The sequence below is a fragment of the Malus domestica genome, chromosome 10 (assembly GCF_042453785.1).
Source record: "Malus domestica chromosome 10, GDT2T_hap1".
In the NCBI taxonomy this organism is placed as follows: Eukaryota; Viridiplantae; Streptophyta; class Magnoliopsida; order Rosales; family Rosaceae; genus Malus; species Malus domestica.
The window spans coordinates 5978855-5991900 of record NC_091670.1 but is presented as its reverse complement, the minus strand read 5'-3'; the positions used below and the strand labels follow the sequence as shown (position 1 = coordinate 5991900).

General features: G+C 35.8%; 2 protein-coding genes across 14 annotated transcripts; one reads left to right on the top strand and one right to left on the bottom strand.

Annotated features, from left to right (window-relative positions):
* Nucleotides 1-22: 22 nt before the first annotated feature.
* Nucleotides 23-6088, top strand: LOC103429479 (bifunctional riboflavin kinase/FMN phosphatase). Of its 13 annotated transcripts, none has more exons than XM_029109456.2 (14): nucleotides 23-301; nucleotides 1222-1314; nucleotides 1424-1486; nucleotides 2243-2349; nucleotides 2885-3018; nucleotides 3201-3387; nucleotides 3516-3646; nucleotides 3790-3859; nucleotides 4015-4080; nucleotides 4802-4956; nucleotides 5044-5139; nucleotides 5346-5497; nucleotides 5580-5663; nucleotides 5767-6088. In XM_029109456.2, exons 5-14 carry the CDS (start codon nucleotides 2943-2945, stop codon nucleotides 5893-5895), a joined length of 1146 nt encoding a protein of 381 aa, XP_028965289.1. In that variant the 5' UTR covers nucleotides 23-301; nucleotides 1222-1314; nucleotides 1424-1486; nucleotides 2243-2349; nucleotides 2885-2942; the 3' UTR covers nucleotides 5896-6088. The 13 variants fall into 13 exon arrangements, with proteins under 13 accessions (XP_028965289.1, XP_070663201.1, XP_070663203.1 ...); XM_070807100.1 differs by having other exon boundaries at nucleotides 2243-2368; XM_070807102.1 differs by having other exon boundaries at nucleotides 2243-2504.
* A 1325-nt stretch (nucleotides 6089-7413) lies between these two features.
* Nucleotides 7414-11608, bottom strand: LOC103422077 (sucrose transport protein-like). The gene is made up of 4 exons (XM_029109116.2): nucleotides 10013-11608; nucleotides 8088-8151; nucleotides 7922-7965; nucleotides 7414-7802 (listed from the first exon to the last, which is right to left on the bottom strand). Exons 1-4 carry the CDS (start codon nucleotides 11240-11242, stop codon nucleotides 7617-7619), a joined length of 1524 nt encoding a protein of 507 aa, XP_028964949.2. The 5' UTR covers nucleotides 11243-11608; the 3' UTR covers nucleotides 7414-7616.
* Nucleotides 11609-13046: the final 1438 nt, after the last annotated feature.

Sequence of the window (13046 nt, the reverse complement as noted above, 5' to 3'; positions counted from 1 at the left end):
AGAAATTGATAACATCACATATTCACGAAAATGATTTATATAACACGATTACACCGTCATATATCATTATGTTAGTCACATTAAAATATTTAGACAATTATTTGCCCCGTACACCACGGTCACAGCGCCCAGGCGCAAGCACCATAACGTTTTATTCTTTCGCATAACAGCTACCACTACCAGCCACACCCACACCGCTCCAACGTCTACCCACAGCAGGCCCCGTAGAACCTCCGTCATCTTCTCCGGCTGCCAAAGCGCAGCTTCTTCGCGCCTCTTCCACCGTATTACAGCTGTGGAGGTGAGATTCTCCGGGATCAAAATTCTCAACATAAACTCATCATATACTTCCAAAACACAATAATCAAACTTTGGATTTGATAGCTTAGCTTTGTCAGGGTTGTGGGCGGCGTTTCTTTTCATTTCGATCTTACTTCTTCTTCTTCTTCTTATTTTCTAATTATATGTTGTTCTTCCTCTGCAAATTTTTAATTTCCTTCTTTTAATTATACAGTTGTTGTGCTCTGAATTTCTGACTTTTAGCTGTTCTGTATTAGGGTTTGGGATATAGGAAATTAGGACTGAGGAATTTAGGAAATTAGGGATTCAGATTTCAGCTTATGTTTCTCAAATTCAGTTTTCAAGTTATGGGCTGGAGAGCTTTTCTTTTTGTTGTGCACTGAAACTTCAGTTTGGTCCAAATTGTGTAAAGTTTTGAGAGGTTGTGTAAAATTTAGGGAATGCCATAAAAAACAAACTCTGCAGTTTTTGATAGTCTTTCCTCTAAAGTAGATTTGGCTTAAATGTTCAGGTCACCCCAATTTCAAATTATGTCTCTGCGTGTGCAGCCGCGTAATTTATGATGTTCCTCGTATAGGGTTTAGTAGCTCTTACAACAAAACAGATGGTTTTCATGATTCCTGCTTAATTTTAAAATGAAACTAATTGAAATGTAGTCTATGTGAGTTCAGATAAATTTCCTTTCACAGTTTCATTGCGGCGCAGATTAGCTTAACCATTATCTCTGAAGAGCTAGAAAGGTTATCCAGAGGATTACATGTTATAGGTTAAAAATTGAGGAGACAATATGACTAATAGATCAGGACAAAAACTGTGTATCATATTGAGGAAACAATATGACTGATTTGGATTTTTTTTCTCATTGGTGAAAAAAGATTGTTAGCAGTAAATTGATTGTATTTTTATTTTTATTGAATTCAGGTAGTCATGTTCAGTTTTTCAGTTTGATTTGAAGGAATTTCTTGCGCAGAAGAGCTAGGGTTTCTTGGTGAGCTCTTCAGGTTGTGCATCTAGGTAATTTTCTTTTGTTATTGTGATTTCGGGTATCGTGATTTTGGGGATTTTGTTTGTAGGTTCGGATTCCCCATCATGGTGTCTAATTTTGTTTTGTTTTTGGCTTTAGGAAATTGTGGTTTTTTGGATTTGGGGCTTTTGTTTGCAGCCTTCAGAGCCATGTGTATTTGAGGTGAGCAATTTCAAGATTTTAGAGTTCTGATTTAGAGTTTTGTTTGGTATTTGGTTATATTGGACTTGAATTTGCTTTTTTGTTGTCGATTATATTGAAATCAGAGCTTGGGTTTAGATTTTTATTTGGTTTTGATTATAATTTTTTGCACTTATTAGATTTGATAAGTTCAGAATCGGTTATTAGTTTGGTTTGACAAGTGAGGGAGGTAGAGGGGGAGAGATAAATTGTGGTTTGTCATTTTAAGTTAGTGGTCTGCTGCTTTGGACTCATTAGTTCAACCTCTGCTGGACAACCAAAACCAGGAATATAACATAAGAAAAGAAATCAAAATCTTAAGTATATGCTATTGGAATAAAATGATATCACACATTCTTATAAAATAAATGACGAACAGAACCAAAGTATCTCAAAAGCATTGGAGGGCTAAACATTTCTAAGGAACACATATGGATGATCATGGTTAATTTTTGGGTTTAATTGAGTTGTTTCGGTTTTTACCATGTGTCAAGTTATTTTAGTAACATTTACACTGTTATCTGTCATGATTAGACTTTCAGTTTGTTTCTTTTTTATTTTGTAAATTCTGTCTGTTTTGCCCTTAAATTGGATTATGCTAATCTGCATAAAATTGAGAGTCATGTTGATAAAAGCTTTGTTTTTATTCTCCTGTTATTGAAAGTAGCCTGTAAATATTTTAAGTTTGTTTTATCTTTATTTGAAAATGAATTTTTTTGTGTTTGCAATCATCTGCAGGTTAATTTCAATTTGAAAAAAATCTCTGCCGCATCTTGGTTCCTACAATAATTTTAGCTGCTGAAGTAGCTTTCAGCTGTCAAGGTTTCAAGCAATTGAGTGTGTTTGCAAGTGCTTTTTGCTTTCGTAAGATTGTGTTAAAGATTATATAATGCTATCACTAAATATATTTTATTGCATAAGACACCAATTTCCATCTTTGTTGTACTAAACTGCAAAAAAACTTATCTTTTCTGAGACGTTATTCAAATTCTCAACCCAGGTATGTATCCAATTTCACTTACTCTTTATTTTTCAATGCATTTGTTAGTATAAATTAACATAACGTTAGTCAAAACTGAACAACTTACAAATTATGCTCAATTTATTTTTAATAATTTTGTAGTTGTTATTACCTACAATCTTTATTTTTCAATGCATTTGTTAGTATAAATTAACATAATGTTAGTCAAAACTGAACAACTTACAAATTATGCTCAATTTATTTTTAATAATTTTTTAGTTGTTATTACCACCTCCTAGTGGCAACTATTTCTGTGAATAAATGGCCGATAAATTTCGGTTGGATTGAAATTTGGTGAATTTCTTGGATTAGTTATTAGAATTTCAGTCAATGAATTTAAAAATCTGTCTTTGCTTCAGATCTATTTCAACAGTGGGAACATAAATCTAACTGTGAGTCTTCTGCATAATTGGGAAGATGTCAACTGCACGGCCTTTAAAGAAATTGGTGTCCTGCATTATCCTTGATTTGGATGGTACACTACTGAACACAGGTCTGTGCTCTGAAGAGCATTTTCAGTATTACTTTAATGTCATTTTAGTGTGGTATGTGATAAGGGACTGATGCTTCTTTTGGCTTTTCTTTGCTGGATCAATTTTGATTCTTGCATGTAGCTATTTGCTTTCTACTGGTGTTGGTGACTCTTTTTCTTTTCATTGTTTTAATTAATCACAGATGGTATTGTAAGTGAAGTTTTGAAAGTTTATTTGGGTAAGTATGGAAAGCAGTGGGATGGGCGGGAAGTTCAAAAAATAGCTGGAAAAACACCACTTGAAGCTGCAAGTGCTGTTGTGGAAGATTATGGGTTATCGTGTACAACGAATGAATTACTTTCAGAGATTACCCCATTGTTCTCCAATCAGTAATTAACTACTATACTTGTTCTTATGTCTGTTTAGAAAGACTTTTTGTTGCTAGTACCAAGTTATTTTGTTTTGCCTGTTATGTGTTGGAAAACTGTTGATTGGATTTTGACAATTGTCACTATAGGTGGTGCAACATTAAAGCGCTTCCAGGTTCCTATCGGCTACTTAAACATTTGAGTGGTCATAGAGTGCCAATGGCATTGGCTTCAAACTCTCCAAAGGAAAACATTGAAACCAAACTTTCTTTTCATCAGGGTATACTGCTGTTCTTGAAAAGCATGCAGTGTTTGCTTATGTCTTACGTCATTAATTGTCTAGTATCAGATTTATCCATGATATTATGAGTTAGTCTTATCATACCAAACAAGTACTTATTTACTTATTGTTTTCATATGCAGGCTGGAAGGAATCTTTTTCAGTCATCATTGGTGGTGATGAAGTAAGTTTGGGGAAGCCATCTCCTGAAATGTGAGATGCAAAAACTTGTGTATATTGACTTGAGTTTATTCTATCATGGATGAGATATATAGTGTTCTACAACAACAACAAAGCCTTTTCCCACTAAGTGGGGTCGGCTAAGATATATAGTGTTCTAAAACTGTAAATATTTGTTTTGCATGTAGATTCCTTGAAGCTGCTAAAAGGCTCAATGTTGAACCTTCCAGCTGCCTTGTCATTGAAGATTCTCTGTACGTATACCTACTCTGGTTCTTTTATTAGAGTTAAAACAAAAAATGTGGCAGGGAACATTTTTCTTTTGAGTGTTATAGTTTTCATCATGTTCTCTTTAACTAACCTTGTTTACATTACATCTAAAACTTCTTGATAGAGCCTGAATGAAAACTGTTATTTTTGCCATTTTTATTTTATTCTATATACAAATACTTATTTCAAAAAAGTTATATGTAGCCTAAATTTGATAAGGCTTGTGCATGCTGTACTCGAATATAAATCATATTGCTTTTCTGGCTCATATATAAACTATTTATCTGTACTTTTGTTAACGGACTTGAAAATGTAAATTGTGGCTCTTTCATATTGACAAGTCCAATAATTAATTTGAATACTAGGTTAATGAATTAATTAAACCCACTTTCTGGCTACCATTTATTCTCTCCCAAATTCTAGTTTTTTTGTCTTCTTAATGCGTGCGTCACTCTTCTTCCATCACAATGCACATGACATGCGCATGTGTGCAGTGTTTCTAGTGAAAACTAGTAATTTCAGTTATAGATGGCAATTTGCTATAAACGAATAATAATATGTTCTCTCCTTCATTAAGATTCTTTCCTTTGATAATTGCATATTAGATGCTAAATTTCCTCCTTATGATGTGTGTATGGTCTTCAAACTGATGTCAGTTTCCTTTGAGTTTCTTCCTTGAACATTTTCGTATTTGGGTTTTGTCAGACCAGGTGTTACAGCTGGAAAGGCTGCTGGAATGGAGGTGGTCGCTGTACCCTCCATCCCAAAGCAGTCACATCTCTATACATCAGCGGATGAGGTGATAAACTCTCTGCTTGATTTGCGACCTGAAATGTGGGGCCTACCTCCTTTCCAAGATTGTAAATCCCAGTATCTGTGTCTCTGTTCAACCATGGAGAGTTTCTGCTGCAGAAGTCATTTTCATTTTATTTAATTTGTTGTTGCAGGGATAAAAGATACTTTACCTATAGAACCTTGGCATATTGGTGGTCCAGTTGTTAAGGGATTTGGTCGGGGCTCAAAAGTACTCGGGATCCCTACAGGTGTGTTAGAGTGTAGCACATAACTCGTGTTCTTATTTGGAGACGACATATCCCAGTTAATTGTAGCACATTTTTTGTGGTAAAAATAGGTAGCCAATATTTTGAATGCTTCTGATATAACTGCTGTTCTCTTCCTGTTATGCTCAATTAAATTGCCCCCTTTCCTCATTTTGTATCCTTATTAGCGCACTGCATCTTTTCTTCAGCAAATTTATCCACAGAAGGATATGCATCTCTTCTTTCCGAACATCCCTCGGGAGTATATTTTGGTTGGGCTGGATTATCAACACGGGGTGTCTTCAAAATGGTCATGAGTATTGGTTGGAATCCTTATTTCAACAACACCGAAAAGACCATAGTGAGTCTTCCAAGACACTCACGGTTGCCCTTGCAAGTATTTTTCTTCTTGGCTTGTTTTTTAAATTTAGTTTGTAATGCAGGAGCCATGGCTGCTTCATGACTTCGATGAGGATTTTTATGGGGAAGAACTGCGTCTTATCATAGTTGGCTACATACGGCCTGAGGTATTTACTCTAACTTGTCCATTTTCTTGTGGAAGGTGTCGAATGGTCGTTCGTGTCCTGACATCTATCGTTTGTTTTAATTTTTGGGTATGGACTGAAACAGGCGAATTTCTCATCGCTTGAGAGCTTGATAGAAAAGATTCATGAGGACGGGCGAATTGCGGAGGAAGCTCTTGAACTTCCGTTGTACTCAAAGTACAAGGGCGACTCATATCTCAAAATTTCTGCCTAAGGATGCTACTGCCTTACTCGAAGCGCGCTTTCGCTGCACCTGATGGGCTATAACAATAATTGAAATTGTACACTCATTATTGAGGAAATTCTATGTCCGTTCATGAATGTAATATGAATACACACACATTAGTCACAATCAGTGCTTAAAATATTGGTATCATTGGAAATATCGATGGATATATTGATATTGATATCAGCTGCCTTTGATGAAAATGATGAAATTTGCTCAAAAAGGTGAAAATTAAAATGAATGATACTTATCCGTTGTCCGAAATTTGCATAAATATGTCGATTTTAACTGAAATTTAAAGAGTTTTTTCGATATGGATGAAATATAGACTTCACCCCTCTTTACATCTCTCTCTCTCTCTCTCTCTCTCTCTCTCTCTTATGATTAGTTTACCCATTTATGTCTTTCTATTGTGATTTTTCTCTAATGCACAATACTAAAAACACATCGTATATACACATTGAACAAGAACCGTCAGACTAAAATGTACAGACAAGATAAACACTATAATTTGGACATATTGCCCTTGGTTCTTGCTCCTTTTAGGCCCGGAAATGAAATTTTCATTTCTATTGACGATAAAAAACATGAAAGGCAAAAAGAAATGTGATATCATTGGCTCCAAATTGGGATGTACAAATATCCATTGGTTATGGGTAACTGCGGTTATCCGTCTATTTAAATTAAACGGTTACGGTTATGGGTAACCGTTTAAATAAATAAACGGTTATGAGTATAACCGTTTACCCGCGAAATTTAAATGGACGGTTATGAGTATTAACCACGGTTATAAACGAATAACCGTTTACCCATTTATTTTAATACATGACTGCCTCTGCGTTTGGCCGTCGTCATTTCGTCATTTTCCTTACTTCTTTAGAGAGGGACAACATGGCTGTGGCGCCTACACATAACCCCCCTCCTCTCTCCTCTCTGAGTCGGTTCCTTCTTCTTCCAATTTGACCCTCCTCTCCCAACCTCCCAAAAATCACTCTGAATCTCTCTCTATGTGTTAAAGTTCGTTCCTTTAAATCGCTATGAGTTTTATTGAGAGAAGCAAAGAAAAAGTATGTTATTTTCTCGAATTTAAAGAAGCAGCTTCAATGGGTTGTGCCAATTTTTTTTAATTTTCAAGTTGTTAAAAAACATGTAGACGGGTGAAAAAATGGTAATGGTAAAAAAAAAAAAAAAAAGATAAACTGGTTAAAAATGATAAATGAGTAAACGGGTATTAAACGGTTACGGTTAAATAGGTATGCGGTTATGGGTATGGGTATAACCGTTTAAGCAATTACCCAACGGTAAACGGTTATGCGGATATGAGCATAAACGGTTATGGGTAAATTAACCGCGGTTACCTGCCGCATAACCATTGCCCATCCCAAGCTCCAATATAGTCAACCTGTACTCCTCTCATGAAAAAATACACGAGAGAAAAAACATTATACATGGAGGAGCGGCATGATTACTTTTCGTAAGCGCTAATAAAAAGAATCGAAACAATAATGAAAACTCAAATGCTCTTCTTCATTATACAAAGCTAAAGATTTAGGGGTTCAACCTTGACGTCTTTTATGACGAACATAAAACCTTGACAGAAATAAATACAAGAAAAGAAGAAAAAGTGCGACTAAATATATCCTGCTTACGCTTGGATGCATACGGTATTGATTTTTTTTCTTAAGAAGTTAAGAGGTAGGGCAAGCAAATCAATGGAAGGCAACAACAGGAGCTCTTGCATTTTTGTTCGATGGAAGATCGGGTGGCGGAGACGGTAGCATAAAGAGAGCCAATATTCCACTTGCGACGGCAGCAACCGCGCCGGCGACAAATGCCGGTAAATTACCACCTCCAAACAAATCATCCCACGGTCCACTTACGACGGATACAAACATCTGCAAGTTCAATATTTTAGTAATTAACTATGTAGTTAATTTGAATTAAAATGTAAGATAACATGTATTTTTTCAAGGAAATTTTACTAAAGAGATGAAATTAGGGAAGCATTACGTACCTGTGGTACGACAATTGCAAGATTTAGAACTCCCAAAGAAAGCCCTGTTTTAATTTAAAGATAGAAAATAGGAGAATTCAGAAAATATTAATCACCAAAACATAATGATTTGTCAGGTTTTGGAAAATTAGTATAATTAATACGTCTAAAAATTAAGTTAAATAACCTTGGCCTGCACCAGAATTGCTGGAAAATATGGATGCCAGAGCAAAGGGAATACTGTACGTCACCTGTGTAAAGATAACAAAAAACATGATTAGGTGGTAGGTAAAATTCCAACATGATGCTCTCTCTAGATCCTTTTAGTGAGGATCCTGAAGATTCGTAAATCGTGTACGTTTATCGTATATCGTATGATTAATTTTTATCAAGTATTATTTATATTTAATTTTAAATAAAAATATTTAAAATAAATTTTGATCGCACGATGTACGATAAACGAACACGATTCACGGATCCTCAGAATCCTTACAAAAAAAATCCCACAAGGGTCAGAACTCGTTAAAATTAGCAGAGGTCAATGAATATTCCTTAATTGTCACATCACATATGGATGGATTTATTTAAATGTAAAAATGAATTGCATCTAACTTTCACTTTGCCTTCAACTGATTAAATGCTTGAGAATTATGAAAAGTTGTTTTGTTCAATTTAATTTTGAGAATGGGGAAAGTTGTTGATTAAAAGGAGAGATTTAATTTGTTCAAAACACGAATACATACGTTATATGTCATTATATAAGTGAAAATAAATAAATAATTTTGGAAAAAAAAAAAAAAAAAACTTTTCTCAACTTACATGATAAGGTATGACTTATTCTCCCGTATTCCGAACACGTTAAAAAAAAAATCTTCGAAATAAAGGAGTTGAATAACATGGGATGTGGGCCTTGACAAAAAGAAAAACGTGGGAATTGTACCGACAAATACAAAACAGGAAAAGTGAACTATTATCGATGAAAAGGATGGGATCGAAAAGAACGAGGAAAAAAAGGTAGATGCTGCCGGAGAAGATTAATTTGTATGTTATGACCAAGGTATAAAATATTGATGATATCGGAAATATCGGTAGTCTAAAAATACGAAAATTTAGATGGAAATATCGGGATATTATCGATATCGATAAAAATTGAATAAAAACCACATAAATTGTAAGAAAAACTTGGAAATTTTTATTGAAACTTTGCATAATGTTTATTTAGTCAATTATCTATTAGTTTATCACAAAAAATTAGAAGGAAATGCATTGCATGATAGATATAACTAATTTAAGTTGATTATATAGCGAGCTGACAAACATTGTGAGTATAGAAAATATGTAGTAATTAACGAAAGAAGTTTAAACACACCATACTTATTTATATACAATGAATTAGTAGAATATTTTACACTTTATACAAGGTCTAAAATATCGATGTTATCGGAAATATCGGTAGTCCAAAAAAATATCGGTAGTCCAAAAACACGGAAATTTTGATGGAAATATCGAGATATTATGGATATTTTAGACCATGGTTATGACTAGTCTGTGACATGACGTGAATAAAACATTTTTTCATATTTTTATTTTATAAATATGAGATGCATTTTAAAGATATTTGCGTTATATAAGTCATTTCCATATTAGCGGTAGAAAGAATAATCACGCACATAATTAATCAATCCCCTTAAATTATGAAAAATTAATTTGTAAAATAAAACCGCAATTGCGGAGTTGTTCAAAGAAGCAAAATAGTTTTCCTTATCCTAGTAAATGCATGATGAAACCCTTTCTGCATGCACTAAAAGACTTCGGATAAAAACAAACGAAAACGCCTACTGAATACGATAACAGATAACACTTTGGTTCTTGAAAAACAAGACAAAAATATGTTACCACCAAAAATTAAACGGTAAAACAATGAAACTAATTAGTCCCCAAGCTCCCAAGTGAAAATCTGTTTTTTTTTTTTTTTTTGTCGAATGAAAATCTGTTCTAATTAATAAATAATTATTTGGTATCAGATATCTTTTTTTTTCCTTTTGTGTAAGAAATTGGTTGTGAAATTAATTAAGAAATAATAAAACGTGTAAAAAAGATTTGCAGACTTACCGCTAGAGGAATGCCAAGCACGGCGAACAGAGACAATGCGCCGGCCTTGATACCGGCAGGTGGCGGAGGTGGCTCAACTCCGATGTGACCGTGTCGGCTGGCCTCAGCCAATTTAGTGATTAAAACAGTCAAGGCCATGCAGACGGCGAGCAAGAAGTTGACAATAGCCCACAATCTCTTGACCCCACCAACCCAACGGCCGAGATGCTCGACCCCGAGAGACATGAACCCCAAAACGACAGAGTTTAACAAGAGGCCGAGCGAACCGGCCCTCACCCCCAAATCGTACAGTCGCCCTTTACGGACCTGGCCGCCGTACACCTCCTTTCCCATCCAGTCAGTGTCGAACAGCAAGAACGGGAACCACGCAATCCAGTTCAGACACGTCACCAGAAGCAACACCAGCATTGGCCTCTGCAACTCCTTGAATGCCCCAATCATTTGACCAAAAAAGGGCACCTTCGGAGTTGTCGTTGACTCCTCCTCCGGCTCGTCTGGAGCGACGTCGGCGGGGGTTTCCTTGACGATGGTGAGGGCCAATACGGTGAGGGTGATGAGGAGGGCGATGGAGAGGAAGAAGCAGCTCTTGAGATTGGCGCAGTAGATGTCGCAGGCTTTGGTCTTGGTGAAGGGGAACATTTTGTGGAGGTTGTTGTAGGCCCCAGCGGCGTAACCTAGGACGTTTCCGACAGCCATAAAGAAGGCGAACAGCGCGTTGGAAGTCCGCATTCTCTTCGGGTCGGATCCCGAGATGTCGGCGAGGAGGGCCCTGCATGGCCCTTGCAGCGTGTTGTTGGCGACGTCGAGGATCCAGAAACCGACCACGAAGACGGAGACGGCACGGGGCTTGGTGGCCTTCTCAAGGGAGTCGCCGGTGAGGTGTCCAAGATCAGCAGCGTAGCCAATGAGGAAGACGGCGACGGCGACGAGGGCTGAGCCAGCAGCGATGAAGGGGCGACGGCGTCCAAAGCGGGAAGTGCAACGGTCGCTGTGATAGCCGACGATGGGCTGGACGAGCAAGCCGGAGATGGGGCCGCAAAGCCAGATGAAGGCAGCCCAGGTGTGGGGGACGCCGAGGAGCTGGACGTAGGGGGTGAGGAGGGAGAGTTGTAGGGCCCATCCAAATTGGACTCCGGCGGCAATGGAGGCGACGAGGATGATTTTTTTCAGCGGGCTTGCCTGCTGCTCCTGCTCGGCGTGAGGATTCTTGTTGGCGTTTTCAACTTCCATGGCTGGATGGCAGGACACACACTTTCTGTCTTCGTGACTATCTTTCTCTCTTTTTCTATGTCGATGTCGCTCTGTTGGGGAAACGGAAAACTAATCCTTCTAGAGAGAGAGAGAGAGAAAGAGAGAGAGAGAGAGAGAGTAGTTATGAAGAGTGTTGTGATGACTTGTCTGGAATTTATTGAGGTGGTGATGGCGGTGTTTGCATGGAGGAGGAGGAGGCAACTGGTGAAAGATGGAGATGGGCTTATCCGTTTGGAGTTGAATGCTATTGAGTCAGTCAGTCTCTCCCTCTCTCTGAGTCGTGAAATTCATTGAATAATTGATGCCAAGTGTAGAAAACTGCCTTTCTCACTCACTTTTTACTTCTTCTTTTTTCCCGAAAGGTATCCTCTCCCTTTCTCCTAACCGACAAGACTTGGTTTGGTGTCAGCAAGTCAGCAAGTCAAACCTCACATTCAATTATTTCCTCCTTTTTCTTTTCTTCTTTTCTTTCATTAATATATTTCTTTTTGAGAAGCGTACAATATTCATTTATGGATAAAAGCATAGACTAAAATATCCATAATATTCCGATATTTTCATCGAAATTTTTGTGTTTTTGGACTACCGATATTTTTTTGAACTACCGATATTTCCGATATCATCGATATTTTAGACCTTGCTAAGTCACTCATGTATCTTACCATGCAATGTATAAAGTGTAAAATATTGTACTAATTCATCATATATAAATGATTATGGTGTGTTTAAACTTCTTTCATTAATTACTACATATTTTATACACTCACAATGTTTGCCAGCTCGCTATATAATCAACTTAAATCAGTTATATCTATCATGCAATGCATTTCTTTCTAATTTTTTGTGATAAACTAATAGATAATTGACTAAATAAACATCTTGCAAAGTTTCAATAAAAATTTCCAAGTTTTTCTTACAATTTCCGTGGTTTTTATTCAATTTTTATTGATAACGATAATATCCCGATATTTCCATCGAAATTTCTGTGTTTTTGGACTACCGATATTTCCGATATTATCGATATTTTATACCTTGGATAAAAAAACGTACAAGAGAACACGGTGCGATTTGTTACAAAATTGGCACTTGAGTTTTATATTTTTGTAATTTAGAAATCTTAAGTTCAATTTTTTCTGTTATTTAATATTATAATTTAGTGGTATATTTTTTTACTTATAAGTGAGAAATCTTAGGTTTAATTTTTGTCAAAGATGAATTTGAGCTACATTATTGTTAACCCATTTTAAGGCTAAACCCATTATCCTTCCTTTTAGTGTAGATAATATTATTTGTTCAAACAAAAAAAAAGTTCGATACTAAATTATTTTTATAAACTTGTGTGACCTAGTCCAATCTCTCACCTCTTCTTTAGTATAAATAATATAGTTGTATTCAAAATATATAACAACATAAAATGTTATACTATCCTCCGTTAAAACATTACAGATCACACTGGGTTCTTCAAACCAAAAACAAAATACACCAAAATATATAACGCCATAGGAGAAAAATAATTTTTCATTGGATATTTTTCTAAAGGGAAAATTAGGTTCACATCCTTCTTTTTTTTACTTTATTGATTAGAATTCTATTCATTTTCAATTTTTGATCAAGGTCCTTGGGTATTAATAACATCATTAATTATTTGAATAATAAAATATTTTTATTTTTAAATATATTCCTTTAGTGTTAAAAATGTTACAATTAGTATATTTATATTTATGGCTAAATTTTTTATCATATATTTTTATTTTTAGTTTGTACGTATTTTTAATTTGCAAAT

Excerpts from the sequence above, each read along its gene's own strand:
- LOC103429479 (XM_070807105.1), top strand. The coding sequence starts at position 2,943 with ATGTCAACTGCACGGCCTTTAAAGAAATTGGTGTCCTGCATTATCCTT. Across the intron at positions 3,388-3,515 it reads ACCCCATTGTTCTCCAATCA|GTGGTGCAACATTAAAGCGC; the intron begins GTAATTAACTAC and ends TTGTCACTATAG. Across the intron at positions 4,081-4,801 it reads CTTGTCATTGAAGATTCTCT|ACCAGGTGTTACAGCTGGAA; the intron begins GTACGTATACCT and ends GGGTTTTGTCAG.
- LOC103422077 (XM_029109116.2), bottom strand. The coding sequence starts at position 11,242 with ATGGAAGTTGAAAACGCCAACAAGAATCCTCACGCCGAGCAGGAGCAG. Across the intron at positions 8,152-10,012 it reads TGCTTGGCATTCCTCTAGCG|GTGACGTACAGTATTCCCTT; the intron begins GTAAGTCTGCAA and ends ATCTTTACACAG. Across the intron at positions 7,966-8,087 it reads CAATTCTGGTGCAGGCCAAG|GGCTTTCTTTGGGAGTTCTA; the intron begins GTTATTTAACTT and ends AAATTAAAACAG.